Source organism: Choloepus didactylus, chromosome 13 (assembly GCF_015220235.1).
Source record: "Choloepus didactylus isolate mChoDid1 chromosome 13, mChoDid1.pri, whole genome shotgun sequence".
Taxonomy (NCBI): Eukaryota; Metazoa; Chordata; class Mammalia; order Pilosa; family Megalonychidae; genus Choloepus; species Choloepus didactylus.
The window spans coordinates 755,402-775,028 of NC_051319.1; the positions used below are offsets into that span (position 1 = coordinate 755,402).

At 37.3% G+C, this 19,627-nt stretch overlaps 1 protein-coding gene across 1 annotated transcript in view; it reads left to right on the plus strand.

Annotated features, from left to right (window-relative positions):
• Positions 1–19,627, plus strand: part of CWC27 (CWC27 spliceosome associated cyclophilin) — a 360,484-nt gene that overhangs the window by 72,581 nt on the left and 268,276 nt on the right. The window contains exons 8-10 of the mRNA XM_037800954.1: positions 6,737–6,816; positions 7,668–7,701; positions 18,012–18,157. Coding sequence (XP_037656882.1) covers positions 6,737–6,816; positions 7,668–7,701; positions 18,012–18,157 — 260 coding nt within the window. The remainder of the gene's footprint in view (positions 1–6,736; positions 6,817–7,667; positions 7,702–18,011; positions 18,158–19,627) is intronic.

A 19,627-nucleotide genomic window follows, 5' to 3' on the forward strand; every position in this document is an offset into this window, starting at 1 on the left:
GGCATATAATTGTCTCTGTAAGCTCTTGTCAATTCTCTATTTTATTTATCTCTGCTTGAACCTGTACTGTTTCCGTCTTTCTTCTAACTTTGGGTTTAGTTTGTTCCTCTTATTCTAGTTTTTTTTAAGGTGTAAAGTTAGGTTATTGATTTGTGATCTTTCTTTTTTAACATAGGGTTTTAGAGCTATAAATTTTCCTCTGAGCTGCATGTTCTGATTTGCTAAAGCTGCCATTAATGCAACATACCAGAAATGGATTGGCTTCTATAAAGGGGATTTATTAGGTTACAAAATTTATGGTTCTAAGGCCATAAAAGTGTCCAGACTCGGGCATCGATAAGAGGATCCCTTCACTGAAGAAAGGCCAATGGCATTCAGAACCCCTCTGTTAGCTGGGAAGGCACTTGGCTGTCATCTGCTGGTCCTTTTCTCCCAGGTTGCATTTCAAAATGGAATTCTCTGAAATGTCACTGGGCTTCTGTCTCTCTTAGCTTTTGTCTCTCAGCTCCTGTGCATCCTTCCTTGTTCTCCCAGGGTGTTTATCTCTAAGTGTCTCGGGGTTCTCTCTTGGCTTCTCCAGGGCAAACTCAGGGCTTCATCTCTTGGCTTAGAATCTCCACATGTCCTTCTGTCTGTGTCTCCCAGCATCTCCAAGCATCTGGGTCTGTGTCAACTCTTAGCTTCTCCCAGGGGCAAACTGGATTACATAGCTTAACTTCTCTCCAAAATGTCTCTCTTAGCTTCTCTGAGCTGCTTATGTTCGTGAGCTCTCTTACTCCAGTGATCTAATCAAGATTCATCTTGAATGGGTAGGGTCCACACCTCCATGGAAATGATCTAATCAAAAGACTTCACCTATAGTTGGGTGGGTCACATCTCCATGGAAAAATTCTATCAAAACGGTCCACTCAGCAAGATTGGATTAAAAGATCATGGCTCTTCTGGGGTCCATAAGTTTCAAACCGGCATGTTGCATTTCATAAGTTTTGATATGTTGTGTTTTTTTCCCATTCATTTCAAGATTTTTCCTGATTTTTCTTGTGATTTCTTCTTTGACCCATTGGTTGTTTACTAGTGTGTTGTTTGTTTTCCACATATTTGTGAATTTTCCAGTTTTCATTCAGTTATTGATTTCTAGCTTTATTCCGTTGAGGTCTGAGAATATATTGATTTCAGTATTTTAAAATTTATTGTGATTTGATTTGTGGCCTAATATGTGATCTGTCCTGAAAACTGTTCCCTTGTGCACTTGAGAAGAATGTGTATTCTGCTGTTGTTAGGTAGAGTGTTCTATTATATGTTTATTAGGTCTAATTGGTTAATAGAGTTGTTCAAGTCCTCTATTTCCTTATTGATTATCTATTTGGATACTCTTTTAATTATTTAAAGTGGTTGTCCTGGTTTGCAAATGCTGCCATTTTGCAAAACACTAGAAATGGATTGGCTTTTAAGGGGGGTTTATTTGGTTACAAAGTTACAGTCTTAAAGCCATAAAGTGTCCAAGGTAGGACATCAGCAATAGGGTACCTTCACTGATTGATGGCCATTGGCATCCAAGAAACTTCTGTTAGCTCAGAAGGCACATGGCTGGAGTCTGCTTGCTCCCAGGTTGCATTTCAAAATGGCGTTCTCCAAAATGTGCTCTTGGGGTGTTTTGTCCTCTCTTAGCTGCAGCTCCTCTTCAAAATGGCACTCTCAGTTGCTCTGAGGACCCTCTGTTTGTGAGCTCTTTTTATAGGACTCCAGTGAACTAATCAATACCCACCCTGAAGGGATGGGGCCACATTTCCATGGAAACATTCAATCAAGAGGTCACACCCTAATCAAAGGTGTCACTCACAGCTGGGTGGGTCACATCTCCATGGAAACAATTTCATCCAATATTCCAGCCTAATCAACAATAATATGTCTGCTTCCACAAGATTGCATTGAAGAATATGGCTTTTTCTGGGGGACATAATATATACAAACCAGCACAGTGGTATATTGAATTCTTCAGCTATTATTGTAGCACTATCTATTTCTTCTTTCAATTCTACTAATTTTTGATTCATATATTTGCCTATGTAGTTATTTTTACCAGTATTCTTTATTTCTTCTTATGGCTTCAAGTTACTATTTAGTGTCCTTTTATTAAAGGACTCCGTTTAGCATTTCTTGTAGGGCAGGGTTTTCTGGTAATGAACTCTTTTAGCTTTCGGTCATCTGTAAATGTCTTAATTTCTCCTTCATTTTTGAAAGATAATTTTTCCTGTTATAGAATTCTTGGTTGACTGACAGGTTTTTTGTTTTGTTTTGTTTTGTTTTTTTTCTTTAATGACTTTAAGTATGCCATCCCACTCTCTTCTGGTCTCCTGGTTTCTTATGAGAAATCCTCTGTTTGTCTTATTAGGAATTCCTTGTATATCACTTCTCTCTTCCTGCTTTCAAAATCCTCTCTGTCTTTGGATTTTGGTAATTTTCTTTTAATGTGTATTGGGGTAGATCTCTTAGAGTTTATTCTGTGTGGAGTCATTAAGCTTCCTGAATGTTTATATTCATGTCTTTCATGAGACTTGATATGTTTTTGGCCATTATTTCTTCAAATCCTTTTTTTTTTTTCCTTTAAGTCAAAACAAAAATTTATTCTCTCAGATTTCTGGAGACTAGAAGCCCAAAATCATGGTACTGTCAGGTGGCAATTTCACTGAAGGCTCTAGGGGAGAATCTTTCCATACTTGTTCCAGCATCTGGTGGCTCCTCCATGGCTTGTGGCCACATCACTCCAATCTCTGCCTCTACCTTCATATGGCTTTTTCCTCTTTTCCCAGTGTGTCTTCTCTTCTCTTTCTTAAGGGACTCTTGTCATTGGATTTAGGGCCAACTCGAATAATCCAAGATGATCCTATCTCAAGACCGTTAATTTAATTTCATCTGCAAGGACTCTTTTTCCAAGTAGGGTCACATTCACAGGTTCCAGTTTGTAGACATATTTTTTGGGGCGCCACACTTTAACCCACTACATTATACGTCATGATTTATTGATTTTTTCCAGGTTTTCTTCAGCACTGCAGCATATTTTTTTTTTTATCTAATCCAGATTTCCAGTCCCTTTGTACTGTCTTTTACATCCACGTCACCTTCAGTTTCCTTCCATATCTTATGTTGCTTTCCGTGATCTATTAAAACCATTTCTCCTCTCCAAAGTTCCTCAAAAACTTGCTCTGATCTCCCTTGACTGTACTCAACGGCAAAACCCCAACCCTAGTTGAAGCCAACTTTATTGCAACACAGAAGCAACTGACCTCTGTTAGAAAAAATCATTCACATAACCAGGGTGATTGTTTTACCTTTAAATTGATGATCCTCAAACTTAAATGGGCACTTAACATTGCCTGGCAGTCCTGTATTTCCATAGTATACTTGCTCTTTCAATCTTTGGACAGTCTCTCCCTAGCCTCCTCTCAGTGGTGTTCTTCCTTCATACCTCACTGAGAAAATCAGGCTCCCCCTCATCTTCTCTCAAGGCTAGATACAAACCCAGTAGTGCTACACCCTTCCTTTCTGTCTTTCCTTCTGTTATGATAAGCACATCCTTGTTGTCACCAAACATGAGTCCCCCATTTATGCGAGTAGTCTCCCTCTCTGTTCCTCCATTATCAACCATCTCTCCATTGGATCACCGAAATCAGCATAAAACCATGCATTAGTATCTCTCATCTTAAAACAAAACCAACAAAAAGCCTCCTTGATCCCACTGACCCCTCCAGTCAGTATTACCACCACCTTCCTCTTTTCCCTTTGTAGCAAAATTTCCCCGAAGTATTGTCTCCACTCACTGTTTTCACTTCCTACTCCCCATTCACTCTTCAACCCACCCCAGTCCTTGCTTTTACCATTCTACTGATGGTGCTCCACTGGATCTTTCTTTTTTTTTTAAACAGTGCCAATGAGTTTTTAAAATTTATTTTTAGTTATTTTTATTTTTTAAATGCAATTTTATTGAGATGTAGTTACATACCATATAATCCATCCAAAGTATACAATCAGTGGCTCACAATAACATCATATAGTTGTGCATTCATCAACACAATCAATTTTAGAATCTTTTCATCACCCCAAAATAAAGAAAAAAATAAAAAAGAACACCCAAAACATCCCATACACCCCTGCCCCACCTCATTATGTATATATATATATATATTTGTCTTTATTTTTCTGCTCATCTGCCCGGACACTGGATAAAAGGAGTGTCAGTCACAAGGTTTTCACAATCACATGGTCACATGATAGAAGCTGTATAGTTATACAGTTATCATCAAGAATCAAGTCTACTGAATTATAGTTCAACAGTTTCAGGTATTTCCTTCTAGCTATTCTAATACACTAGAAACTAAAAAGGAATATCTATATAATGTGTAAGAATAACCTCCAGAATGACCTCTCGACTATTTGAAATCTCTTTGCTACTGAAACATTATTTTGTTTCATTTCTTTTCCCCCTTTTGGTCAAGAAGGCATTGTCAATCCCATGATGTGAGGACCAGGCTCATCTCTGGGAGTCATGTCCCACATTGCCAGGGAGACTTACACCCCTGGGAGTCATGTCCCATGTAGTGGGGAGGGTAGGGAGTTATTTTCATGTTGGCTGAGAGAGAGAGGCCACATCTAAGTAACAAAAAAGGTTCTCTGGGGATGACTCTTAGCCATAAATGTAAGTAGGCTTAGCTTCTCCTTTGTAGGAATAAGTTTCATAAGGGCAAGCCCCAAGATCAAGGGCTTGACTTACTAAATTGGGAGTCCCTTAAACTTATGAGAAAGCAGGAATTCCCCACGTGGGGAAGTTTAATATTTCTAATTTTTTCCCAGTCCCTCAAGGGGACTTTGCAAATACTTTTTTATTTTCTGCCTGAAATACTCTGGGATATAATGGGGTATTACATTAACCTGTATAGAATAACAGGATCTCATTCCGTATTCTAAGTTCCATTTAATTACGTTGTTTAAATAACTGACCATACAGGTTAAAGTAGATAGTATGCTACAGGGAATATAAATTTCATACCAAATAAATATCTCTTAAATAACAGTTAAAACTCAGAAATAGATGTGACTATTGTAAGAGGTGCATCAGCCTCCACAGATTGGGGGACTAACTTACAGTTCTGCACTGTGATCTCGGCCCTGCCACCCGTTCCTGACTGGTGTATGATATGTGTCTGGTCATGGAAAGCCCCCAAACAGTTGTTCCTGACAGTTCCTGGCTATTTATTAGCTGTCCCAGAGGACAAACAAAATTTCACACCTCCCTGTGCCTCCATCTTGTTCCAACTCTCTTTCAAATACTTTTTCTTGCCCTTTCTCTCTCTCTTTCTTGCCCTTCTGGGACTCCAGTGATGTGTATGTTGTTATACTTGATGGCATCCCACAGATCCCCTCAGACTCTATTCACTTTTTTTCATTATTTTTTCTTGTTGCTCCTTACATTGGATAATCAATAGTCTTTTCTTCAAGTTTGTTGATCCTTTTGTCTGCCTGTTCAAATTTGCTGTTGAATCCATCTAATGAGTTTTTCATTGCAGTTATTGTATTTTGCAGCTCCAGAATGTCTATTTGGTTCTTTTTTATAATTTCTATATATTTATATTGTTCACGCAGCCTTTTCCTAATTTCCTTTAGTTCTTTGTATGTAGTTCTTTTAGCTCATTGAACATATTCAAGGGAGTTGATTATAACTTGCTGACTAATAGTTCCAGTGTATGGGGTTCCTCAGGGATGGTTTCTGGCAGATTCTCTTTTTCCTGTGAATGGGCCATACTTTCCCACTTCTTAGCGTTCTTTGTAATATTTTGTTGAGAGCTGGAACTTCTGAGTATTATTTTGTTTTAACTCTGCAAGTCTATTCTCCACACCTTAGAGATTGCTAGCTTTTACAAATTTTTAATGTACTTAATTTTTTTGTTGTTGTCATTGAGGGCTGAGCCATTAATTAGTGATTTTTCCAAAATATTTTTGCTCCCAAACAGGGAATGAAAAGAGGGGAGAGAGAGAGAGAGAAAGAGAAGTAGGTACTACCTTTTTAAGATTCCTTTGCTGTTTTTGCCCGAGGGTATTTGAAGAATGGCTGCTCTCAGAGCTGGCCTCTTAGTGACCTGAAATAGCTGATCAAAAGCAGTAATCAGTAATCAGACCCCCCATCACTGGAGTTTGGAGGACTAGGTCCTTATATCCTACCCTAGCTCTAGTTTGCTGCTGCACAAGAGCTCAGACTGAAGTGCTCACTGCTGCCTCCCCTGTGGTTGGGGGATGGAGCAAGGTCACTGCTGTAAGCAAGGTGAAATTCACCAATATTTACTGCAATTTACCAGCCTCTTCCTCCAGCTTTTCCTTGGATTCACCAGTGTTCCAGTGTACTCTCGAGTTTTAAAATAGTTGATTCAGACTGTTCTTGCCAGTTCAATCGTTGCTTTGGTGATGGGACTGATTTCTTCCTACTCCATCATCTTCCCACAATCCTCTCTCAATAGACTTATTTTTAAGGATATACCACACTTTGAAAGAAAAGACATTTTTAAAATATTATTTTCAGTCAGTGAGAGAGTAGGATTCTTATTTATGTAACTTTAGTTTATACTACATTTTTCAGTAGTATCTTTTGGTCACCACATTATGTATAGATTTTATGTAAATTTGTCAACTTTTATTTTTGGCAGACTCTTTTCCTCTAATTATGATTATGTCATATATTCTTTCTTAGAGCATGAAGGGAAAAAGCAAAAGTAGTCATGACTTGCTTAAGGATGATCCACATCTCAGTTCCGTTCCAGTTGTTGAAAGGTTAGTATGGTGATGGTAGAACCTTTGTACTTATTTCTGGCTCCTAGCATTTTTCTTACTTCCTTTATATAAACAGTCTGTTCTCGTAAGCCAGATTAGCTGTTAAACTTTTGTAATCTTAGAATGGTTTGGAACATAGGAAACCATTTGCTTTAACAGTTTAATGTTTGCTACAAAGTTACTTTGCTAATTTTTTCCTTGAAGCATTTTATCTCAGTTGATCATGGGTAAGCAAAAGAGTTGAAGGTTTTTGTGAAGAATTCATCACCTTTTGGGTTGACCCCTTTAGTATTCTCACATACTTTCAGGAGGTAACAGCATATCGTCTTACTATCTTTGTTGCTTCTCTTTGAGAGGAAGATGTCTTTGTGTTAAATATAATTGTGCATGGTATATTGGGTTATTGTCTCAAAAGTAAGGTAAAATACTATTGCACTGAGGTTAGTTCATTTTCGAAAGTCCTGTATTGAAACAGTTTTTCTTAATTACCTTGTCATTGAAAGATTTGGTTTCTTCAGCCTTATTTCTTAAAGTAAATAGAGTAAATTGTTTTCTGCAGACCTTTCTTTTTTAAAAAAATGGGACTGTTGTGGTTTTTTTTTTGTTGCTTTTTGTTATTAAAAAAAAAATCCAGCATAGTCATATATCTGCTAATAGAGCATTCTTCTGATTTTCTTTATAATGGTGATTCCCTTTTAGAACGCCTCATCTGCTGTACAACACCAGTCTAGAATTCCTGTAATTAAATAAAATTTTAGAACAGTTTTACCAGCAAACTACTCTAAATTTTGATTAGTGAATAATTTAGTTTCATTTTGATGCTGAAATTTGTTTTACTTATTTTTTTTTAGTGAAAAAGGTGATGCTGCAGGAGATTCAGATAATGTGAGTAATGACTTTGGTATAAATAGAAGTTTGAACAATTTGTAAATGCGCAAAATATTTACAAATTCACATTTATTTTTGCCTTAAAAACTAAGGTATATTAATTTATAATTATCTATATGTGGTGTTCTTTTTAAAAAAAGAAATATTTGCAAAATAGAAATCATTTATTTTGATTTTGAAATATTTCTTTCCAAATGTGTATGTTTGTAATTCCCTACAAAATTGGAATTATATATCATATATGAATTTCTAGTGTGCTTTTTTTGCCCTCACATAACATTAGTTGAATGCTCAAAATTCAAATACCAGAGGATGGTGGGAAGCTGGTGGGAAGATGGTGGAAAAAGGAGCTCCAGGATTCATACCTTCCATGAGAACAACAACTATTAAACAGGCAGAAACTGAAACAACTATTTTGAAACTCTGTAGGCCAGAAAACACTGTACGACATCTAGGGAAGAACTGGAGGAAGAAGCTGATAAATTACAGTGAAGAATAGTAAATTGCTTTCTCTGCATGGCAGCTACTGCACCCAACCCCACTCTCATGGCCAGCTGCCATGGGTCCCTTTCCCTGTGACAGAAAGGGACATAAAAGCCCTCTTCTCCAAGACCAGGAGCGTCACGACCAATCACTGATCAGGGCTTTTGCTTAGCGATTTCAGATGGCTGGGGGCCCGGCTCTGAGGGTGCCCATTGTTTCAACCCACCCCAGACAAAAGCAGTGGCAGCCATTGTTTCAGTCTGCCCTAGCTGCAGCAGAGGAGACTTAAAAGGAGGAAACTTAAAATGCTATGCTTCCTCAGGGCTGCAGGGAATAGTTAGTTGAAGGGTTGCATTTGCTGGGCAAGGCCAGGTGTGCTCAGCTTTGGGGGGTTGTGAAGAAGGCGGCTCCTATTCCTCTGTCCAGGGCACTTTGGACTGCTTTGCACATCCTTCTTGGGCCCTTGGTCCTGTTTCAACTGGGAAAGACTGATGTGGGAAAGCCCTTTCTAGTGTGCCCCTCCTCTCAGAATTTGTTGTCCTGGGTAAAAGCAGCTTAAGACAACAAAAGGAGTGTAAGAATCAATAGAGGTGGACAATCTGGGGCAAAGCCTTCCTGGTTTTTAACACCCAGGAGAGGGAAGTCTGTCTCTTACGAAGCAGAGGGGTAACCAAACTCATGTAAACAGGGTAACTCCAAAACATCAAGCAAAAGCCCAGGAAAAGACAGAGGTCCAGAAAGAGGGAAAACCCTGTACACTGCATTTGCCTTGGGCAGATGTTACTGTTAGGAGGGCTCAAGAAAAATCTCTTTCTTATCACCAGTCAGTTACAAAATCAAGAAACAGACATCTCAGGGAACAAATCCCAGAGTAAACGTGCCAGTTTGGATGTCTTATGTCCCCTAAAATGCCATGTTCTTTGGTGCACTCTTGTGGGGGCAGATGTATTAGTGTTGATTAGGTTAGAATCCTTTGATTGAATGTTTCCATGGAGATGTGACTCAGTCAACTGTGGGTAAGACCTCTGATTGGACAATTTCCATGGAGGTGTTACCTGAATGGGTGGGTCATAATTGAATCCCTGGAGTCCTATAAAAGAGTTCACAGACAGAAGGAGGTGCTGTGGTCAAGAGAGACATTTTGAAGAACACACAGGAGCTGAGAGTGGAGCTAGAACAGAATTTGGGATTAGCAGATGCCAGTCTTGTGCCTTCCCAGCTAACAGAGGTTTTTCCAGATGCCATTGGCCTTCCTTCAGTGAAGGTATACTTGTGTTGATGCCTTCATTTGGAGATTTTCATGGCCTTCAGACTGTAACTTTGTAACCAAATAAGCCCCCTTTATAAAAGCCAATCCATTTTTGGTATTTTGCATAACTGCAGCATTAGCAAACCAGAACAGTAAACATTTAAAAATATTAAAGTATACAGTGTGCAACAAGAGTAAAGACAAACAAAAAAGAGAAAATGATGGCCCATTCAACAGAAGAGGATAAAAATCTAGAAAACACCAATAAAGTAGACCGAATGTGGATAAACTGAACAAAGCCTTTAAAATAATGATCCAAAAGTGCTCAAGCAGATGAAGGAAAATACAGAGAAAGAACTAAAGTGAATCAGGAAAACAATGAGCAGTATATGAGAATCTTAGGAAAGAAATAAAATTTTAAAAAGAAACACTCAGTTTGAAGACCACAATAACTGAAAAGAAGTATTCCCAGGAGGGTTTTAAAGGCAGATTGCAGTTGGCAGAAGAAGGACTGAATGGATTTGAAGACAAGACAATTGAAATGAGTCAGGAGGAGGAGAAAAAAATATTCTAAAAAGCAAAAATAGCTTAAGACACCTCTGGGACACCATCAGGCCTACCAATATATACATTATGGGAGTTCCAGAAGTAGAAGAAAGAGTGAAAGGGGCAGAAGACATAGTCAAAGAAATAATGACAGAGAAATTCCCAAGCTTAGCAAAACATGTGAATATGCTCCTCCAAGAAGCCCAGAGAACACCAAACAGGGTAAACATGAAGAAAAACATACCCCATCATATAATGATCAAATACCAAATGCAGAGGACAGGGAGAGAGTTCTGAAAGCTGTAATGTACACGGGAGTCCCAATTAGATTGCATGCCGATTTCATATCAAAAACCTTGGAAGCAAAAGGCAGTGCGTTGAAATACTTAAAAATGCTAAAAGAAAACAACTGCCGACAAAGAATTTATATCCAGTGAGACTGTCTTTCAAAAATGAGGGATAGCTTAAGACATTCCCAGATTAACAAAAGGTGAGGAGTTCATCACCACTAGACCTACTCTACAAGCAATGCTAAAGGAGTTCTTCAGACTGAAAGGAAAGAACACTAGACAGTGGGTCAAAGTGGCATAAAGAAATGAAGACCTGTGGTAAAGGTAACCATTTGAGTAATTATAAATGCCTGTGTTATTGTACTCTATTATTTGATTTGTAACTCCACTTCTTATCTATGGGTGCTAAAATGCAAATACATAAAAAGTAATGATTACTCTACAGTTTTGGACATGTACTGTACAAAGGTAAAAATGATAACAAGTATAAAAAAGATACATGGTGGGATAGAGGGTTATAGGAAATATGTATGTGTATGGTGCTGAAGTTCAGTTGGTATCCAGCCAAATATGATTGTTACATATTTAGGATATTAAATTTTAACCCCATGGTAACTACAAGAAAAACAGATGAATATTTAGAGAGAAAGAGAAGGCATTCAATATGGTACAATACAAAAAATCAAATAAATATAGAAGTCGGCATTAATGGAAGAATTGAGGGATAGAAAAGGTATGCAAAGGCTACATAGCAAAATGGCAAAAGAAAGTTCTGCATTATCATCAGTGACTTTAAATGTAAATGGATTCAACTCTAATCAGAAGGCAGAGACTGGCAGAATGAATACCAGCATGATCTAACTATATGCTGTCTGCAAGAGGCTCACCTTAAATTCAAAGGTACTGGTAGGCTAAAAGTAAAAGGATGGAAAAATATATCATGCAAGTAGTAACTAAAAGAGAGCTGAGGTAGATACACTAATATCAGATAAAATAGACTTTGAGTGGAAAACTGTTAGGAGGAACACAGATGGTAATTATATACTGATAAAAGGGAACAATTCAACAAGAAGACATAACATTTACACATATATATGCACCTAACAGCAGAGAGCCCCAAAATACATGAAGCAAATACTGACATTTGAAGAGCAATTGATGGTTCTACATTAATAGTAGGTTCTACATTAACAGTATGTTCTACATTAATATTTCTACGAGGCCAACACCACTCTCATGCCAAAACCAGATAAAGAAAAGAAAACTAGAGACCAATATCTCTTAGGAATATAGATGCAAAAGGCCTCAACAAAATAATAGCAAATGAAAATCAATAGCATATTAAAAGGATTATAAACCACAATCAAATAGGGTTGGGATGCAAGTTTTGTTCAACATAAGAAAATTTGTGCAATACACCACATTAACAGAATGAAGGAAAAAAACAAACAAACACGTGATCTCAATACAAAAAAGACATTTGACAAAATCTATCACCCCTTCTTGGGAAAACACTTAGAACACTAGGAATAGAAGGAAACTTCCTCAGTGTGATAAAGGAAAGCCCACAGCTACCATCCTTCTTTTTTTTTTAATGCAGTTTTATTGAGATATATTCACACACCATATAATACATCCAAAGAATATAATCAGTGGTTACAGTATCATCACACAGTTGTGCATTCATCACCACAAATTAATTTTAGAACATTTTCCTTACTCCAAACAAAACAAAACAAAAAAAAAGAAAACCCAAAACATCCCATACTCCTTATCCCCCTATTATTTTTTTTATTGTCTGTATTTTCTTACTCATCTACCCATACGAGGTTTTTACATCACACAGTCACATGATAAAAGCTATAGAGTTTCATAATCATTATCAAAGTTCAAGGCTACTGGATTACAGTTCAACAATTTCAGGTGTTTCCTTCTAGCTATTCTAATTCACCAGAAATTAAAAAGAAGTATCTATATAATGAGTAAATAGTCATAATCATTGGTTGAATCTTAATATCTCGGTTACACCTCCTCCCTCTCATTTGATCACTCTCTCAGTCTTCAGGGATATCTAGTCAATGACCATTTTAACTTTGTGCTGGAAAGAGGTTTTGACCTTGTGGGGTAGAAGAATGAAACTGGTTGATGTTCTTGGAGAGACTGGTACCTCTGGGTTTCAGGGCTTATCTGGCATAGGAACAATCTGGAGGCCTTAAGTTTCTGAAAAAATAAACTTACTAAGAAAAACTTTTATAGATACTAGATGGAGCCCAGGGTTTTCTTTAGGGTTTTCAGGAATACTGTTGCTGGGGCTTGGCATACTGTGGCAATTTGCAATATCTGGCTGAAGCTTGCATAAGAGTAACCTCCAGAATGACCTCTCATCTCTATTTGAAATCTCTTAGCCCCTGAAACTTTATTTTTTTTCATTTATTTTCCCCCTTTTCGTCAACAAGACATTGTCAACCCCATGATGTGAGGGCCAGGCTCATCCCTTGGAGTCATGTCCTACACTGGCAAGGAAACTTATACCCTTGGGAGTCATGTCCCATGTAGCAGAGAGGATGGTGAGTTTATTTGCAGAGTTGGCTTAGAGAGAGATTGGCCACATCTGAGCAACAAAAAAGGTTCTCTGGGGTGACTCTTAGGGATAATTATAAATAGGCTTAGCTTCACCATTGCTGAAATACATTTCATAAGGGAATCCTCAAGATCGAGGGCTTGGCTTATTAAATTGGGAGTCCCTGAAGCTTGCAAGAATATCAGGAATTCCCCAGGTGGGGAAGTTTAATATTTCCACATTTTTCCCCATTCCTTCAGGGGACTTTGCAAATACTTTTTTATTTTTTGCCCAAAATACACTGGAATGTTTCAGGGTATTACATTAACTTGTACGGAATAACAAGATCTCATTCCCTACTCGAGGTTCCATGTAATTATGTTGTTTAAATAAACTGACCGGACAGGTTAATTAGGTAGTGTGCTACAAAAATTTTAAAACTTGAGCCAAATAAACATCTCTTCCATTGGTCTCACACAGAAGTTGAGGTTTTAAAATACAGACAGTCTCATCGTTTTACCTGAATTCTGATTTGCCTTAGTCCTAAACAGATCTGCTTCATTCATATTTCTAAGTCTGACCTCTTTTTCAGCTTCTTTAACAGTTGCTGTATGGAGTAATGTTGACTTTCAGAGCTGCAGAACTCTAAGTCTGAGTCTCAGGTGTCACACAGATACCCAAAGTTCCAGGAAACTACCAGATTTTGCACAGAGTATCTCAGAATTTAAAAATAACAGTTAAAACTCAGGAATAAATGTGACTCCTTTTAGAACTTACAACTAGGAACCTTAACAGTGAGACTCATTGAACATTCTGTACCCCTTAATCATCTGTTGCCCAATCTATGCCCTCCTTTTGTGCTCTGACAACCCATGCTGTCTAATTCAGTTCTCAGAGTTTCCTCATTATAGTTAGTTTATATTAGTGAAGCCTCACAATATTTGTCCTTTTGTTTCTGGCTTATTTCACTCAAAATAATGTTCTCAGGGTTCATTCACCTAGTTGCATGCCTCACAACTTCATTCCTTTCTGCATCCGCTCAATATTCCATCATATATTATACCACAGTTTACCCATCCAATGCAAATTGTGAGTAATGCCACAGTAATCAAAATAGCATGGTACTGTCACAAAGACAGACATGTAGACAGGGCCAATGGAATTGAATTGAGAGTTCAAAATCAACCATCACATTTATGGCCAACTGATTTTTTTAACAAGGGGGCAAAGACTGCTCAATTGCAAAATAGTAGTCTTTTTAACAAATGGTGCTGAGAAAACTGGATCTCCATTTCCAAAAAAAAGGATGACTCCTACCTTACATCTTACAGAAAAATCAACTCAAAATTGATCAATGACATAAATATAAGAGCCAGGACTGTCAAACTCTTAGAAGAAAGTGTAGGGAAGCATCTTCAGGACCTTCTGTTAGCCAATGGTTTCTTAAACTTTATAACCAAGCATAAGCAACAAAAGAAAAAAATAGATAAATGGGACCTCATCAAAATTAAAAAGTTCTGTGCCTCAAGGGACTTTATCATGAAAGAAAAAAGACAGCCTACACAATGGGAGAAAATATTTGGAAACCACATATCCAATAAAGGTTTAATATCCAGTATATATAAAGAAATCCTTTAAATAAACAACAAAAAGACAAATAACACTATTAAAAAATGGGGAAAAGACTTGAATAGACATCTCTCTAAAGACATACAAATGACCAGAATGCACATGAAAAGATACTCAACATCTTTAGCCATCAGGGAAATGCTAATCAAACCCACAATGAGATACCATTTCACACACACTAGAATGACTGCTATTAGGGAAAAAAAAAAAAAGATATCAACAAGTGTTGGACAGGATGCAAAAAAATAGGAACACATTCATGTAAAATGATGCAGCCCCTATGGAAGACAGCTTGAAGGTTCCTCAGAAAGCTAAGAATAGAACTACCAAATGACCAGGCAATCTCACTACTAGGTATATATCCAAAAGAATTGAAAGCAGGGACTCCAAAGATATTTGCACGCTGATATTCATTGTGGCATTATTCACAATTGCCAAAAGATGGATGCTAGTGTCCATCAGTAGATGAATGGATAACTAAAATGTGGTATATACATACAATGGAATATTATTCGACTGTAAAGAAAAAAAATGAAGGCTGATACATGTGACAACATGGATGAACCTTGAAGGCATCACGTTGAGTAAAATAAGCCAGATACAAAAGGACAAATACTGTATAATCTCACTGTTTTCAAACCATAAGCAAACTCATAGAGCCAGAATCTAGAATATAGGTTACCAGGGGATGGGGTTGGGATAGGGAATGAGAAGTTAAGGTTTAAAATGTACAGGTTTCCTGTCTGGAATGATTGAAATGTTTTGGTAATGGATGGTCATGATGGTAGCGCAACATTTTGAGTGTAATAAACAGCACTGAAATATATATCCAAATGTGATTAGAATGGGAAGTGGTAACAGAATAAAAAAAAAAAATCCATGGGACTACCATACACAAACAGTGAACCCTAAGTTAAACCATGGGCTGTAGTTAATAGTACATTTATTAAGATGTGCTCTCAATTGTGTAATAATGGTACACAGCAATGCAAGTTGTTAATAGTAGGATGGTAAATGGGAACCCTGTATTTTATGCATGCTTTTTCTGTATACCTGCAACTTGTCTAATAAGGATGAAAGAAGTGGGCATCTCAGAATAAAAAAAAAAGTTCAAATATCACTAATTTTATTTTATTATAAGTTTATATTTTGATGTGTGGGCATCATATGATATATGGGAAATGCTTAGATCAGTGATTTATAGTAGTATTACTTGTAGTCAACACACATTCCAGAAGATTCTCATTCAATATTGTAGTGATCTTTGTTAGTTGTGCTGGCTAATGAAGCTATAAAACAGAAGGCAGAGTTTCTTTTAATGTGTAAGAGATCACATTTCTTACCTTTCCAATCAGGAACACAGGTTTATCTATTACCAGAGTTAAAATAGAGTTCTTTCTGATTTTATATTTAGAGAGGACTAATATTTAACTTGGTCAGGCAAGACTTTTAGCAGGAGATAATGTATTTTTTTCTTACAGGAGAATGAGGAGTTAGGTAGGTCAAAAAAGAAAGTGGTGGATGGTGGGGTCCCTTGTGTTCAGAGAAGAACATGTACTAAAGTATGGCAGCGAGTGGAGAATAACTTATTTAGGAAGTACAACCTAAGAGTTAAAGTTTGAGAAAGCCTGCCTTGTGAAGAGCAAGGAGGAAGAGTGTTGAAGGTAGAGGGAACTCTGTACAAAGGCTCGGAAATAGGAGAGAATTTATGTGTTCCAGGAACTGAAAATGGACCAGTGTGAGCCGAGCATAGTGAAAGGAGGGAGGGTGGATGAGGTTGAAGAGGTAGCCAGAGGCCAGATATTACAGTGCTTCATAGGGCAGGTGAGATGTTTGGATTTCAGCCTAAAAGTAATGAGGAACAGATGAAAGATATTAGTTAAAAAGAAGGGTGTGCTAACATTGTGAACCTAATTAACAGCACTAAATTACATGTTTGAATGTGGTTAAAAGGGGAAATTTTAGGTTGAATATATATTGCTAGAATAAAAATTTTTAAGAAACCAACCATAGGACTATACAACACAAGCAGTTAACCCTGTTGTAAAAGTTTGTCTGTAGTTAATAGTACAGTTATAAAAATTTTCTTTCATCTGTTGTAACAAATGTATCACAATGCCTGGTGTGGTATATGGGAAATGTATATTTTATGCATGAATTTTTTTTAAACCTACAACTTCTCTAATAAAAAGAAAAAAGAAGGGTATTATGATCTACCTCGCATTTTAGGAAGATCACTATGGTAGCATTATAAAGGACAGATAAGAGGAAACAGGCTGAAGGCAAGGAGACCAATTAGGAAGCTATTACATGAGGAGAGCATGTAAGATGACAGCTGTGAGATAGCAAAGAGATAGACTTTAAAGAGCTATGGGAAGTGACTGATTTCATACCATGAGATGAGGGAGAAGGAGGAGTGTAAGACGATCACAATGTTTTTGTTTGGGCAAATTTTTAGATGTTTTAGGGGTCCAGAAGCTTCAGGTTAAGAATCCTGCCTCACCATGTCTCACCTGATCAAAGAATTGCAAGAGAACAATGACCTACTTGGAGTAGGTCCTTCCTTCTTCCTTTTCACCCCTCTCACCTCCCTCCGCTCTTCTTTCTATTAGTGCTGGAAACTATTTTGGAAGTTGAAGATAATAGCAGTTAACAAAGTTGGTTAGAATTTTATCCCTCATGGAGTGCTTATACTAATGGTGTAAGGCAGATAATAAACACATAAACAATTAAAATTGATAGTATGTCATATGGGTGATAAGTGTGTTGGAAAATAAGCCAGGGAAGGAGAATAGAATGTACTGTAGGTGGGTTAAGGTGATTCTGCCATTTTAAAATGGTTATCAAGAAAAATATAACTGACAGGGTAGCATTTAAGCAAAGACCTGAAGGAGATGAAAGAGCAAGCAATGCAGATATCTGCAGTAAGAGTGTTCTAGGCTGGAGAGAATAACAACTCCAAAGATCCTGAGGCAGAGGTACAGGTATTCCGGGCTGTTTGACAACAGGAAGTTGGCCAGTGAGACTGGAGTAGAGTTGTAGATTATGTCAGAGAGGTACAAATTGTATAGGGCCTTGAGTGTGTTGGGGAGCCACTGAAGGATTTTGAGAAGAGGGTGATTGCTATGATTTAGATTATGAGAAGGAATCTCAGCTTCTCAACCTACACCTCTTCTATTTGAATTAGTCTCTGGTTGAGGTCAGTATGTTGGCCAACTGCCTCCAGAAGCCACATTACCCGCTGGGGTATAGCCAGGAATGTAGACACAGTATCTTTGGTGAAACAGAGGGAGCAGAGTCTGCTGCATGGAGGGACTCAGCATGAACTGAACAAACAACCCTTCTTGGGGTGTCCTGTACTTACGTAATTGGCCTAGAGTAAACTCAAGGGCATTCCCACCTGGAGTGGATTCTTCAAGCCCTTACCAAGTTAAAACAGGACAAAAAACAAACCTGTCCTAGAATGTAATGAGGAGTGCCTAAGATGAACCTCTGGAATTAAGAGGGAGAAATTGAATGCCTGACAAATATTCAGTTTCAATTTTTACAGGATGGAGAAGGTGAAAGTGCAGACCATGATGGTGATGAGAAGAATCTGATTAGAGAACGAATTGCAAAAAAGTTAAAAAAAGACACATCTGCAAATGTTAAATCAGCAGGCGAGGGAGAAGTGGAAAAGAAATCAGTTAGTCGCAGGTGAGTCAATAATACTGTGTTTTCTAGCTATCACTGTTTTAATAAAGATTTTTTTCTTTTCATATTTCATTTTTAAATATAAATTTTAAATAAGATTGAGTCCTTTATTCAACTAATTTTTCATAATATTTTTATAAATATACCACTTGAGCAAATTAGCCCATTGGAGCCTTAAGGAAAATAAACCAGATTTTAAAGGCTCTCTAAAATTTTTATCTAGGGTAAACACTATATTAGCTACATGTAGAAAGTTGTTTGTTTAATATCAATGAGTGAGTCATTGTATAGAAAGAAAAGAGACGATTAATAAAGTGTGTGGGCCTGAAAACGTTCTTAAATTATCTTTAAATATATACTAAATATCTTTAAATATATACTAAATATCCCAATTTACCAAATACTATATACCCCTTCTAATCTCAGTGGTTATCATAAAAGAAATTTTAGTAAATGCTGAAAAGCTCCCTATCTGGTGTTAGAGATTTGTCCTATGTGCTGGTTTGTATATTTATGTCCCCCAGAAAAAGGCATATTCTTTAATGCATTCTTGTGGGAGCAGACGTATTAGTGTGGATTGGGTTGGAACGTATTGGTTCAGCGTCCATGGAGGTGTGACCCACCCAACTGTAGGTGATAACTCTGATTGGATAGTTTCCATGGAGGCGTGGCCCTGCCCATTCAGTTTGGGCCTTCTTTAGTTTACTGGAGCACTATATGAGCTCAGACAGAAGGAGCTCATAACTAGCTGGAGCTGAGACATACATTTTGAAGATGGACGTTGGAAGCTGATGCATTTTGGAGAACGCCATTTTGAAAGGCAGCCTGGGAGCAAGCAGATGCCAGCCACGTGCCTTCCCAGCTAACAGAGGTTTATGGACACCATTGACCATCCTTCAATGAAGGTACCCTGTTGCCTTGGACATTTTATGGCCTAAGATTGTTACTTTGTAACTAAATAAACCGCCTTTATAAAAGCCAATCCATTTCTGGTGTTTTACTTAATGGCAGCATTAGCAAACTGGAACATCCTATTTTGTGACAACGTTGAATTCTCCTGAAATTCAGCTTAATTGAAAAACTCTCTCCTTTCCCTTCTGATTATATTATTAAAACTTTCTATTATATGTTTTACATAATGTTGCTTTTAAAATTAATACTATTTGTTTTATTTGGTTGTCTGCATTTGAGGATAACATAGAGGCATGTAACTATCTATAAATAGCATTTTTATTTTCTGTTAGGTTTCTCAACCTCATGTAGTAAAATTTAACAACAACAAAAAAAAGCATTTTTTTGTGTTGTGATTGTATATAGCTCCCTCAATTATTTCCTCTATGTAACCAGAAATAAAAATAAACTCCAGAAATTTCCATTAAAGGTACAAACTTTTGAATTCAGAAATGGTACTCAGAAATTATCTTAAATACCCTATTTATAACAGTGTTTACCTGAAATGCAAGTAATCACTGT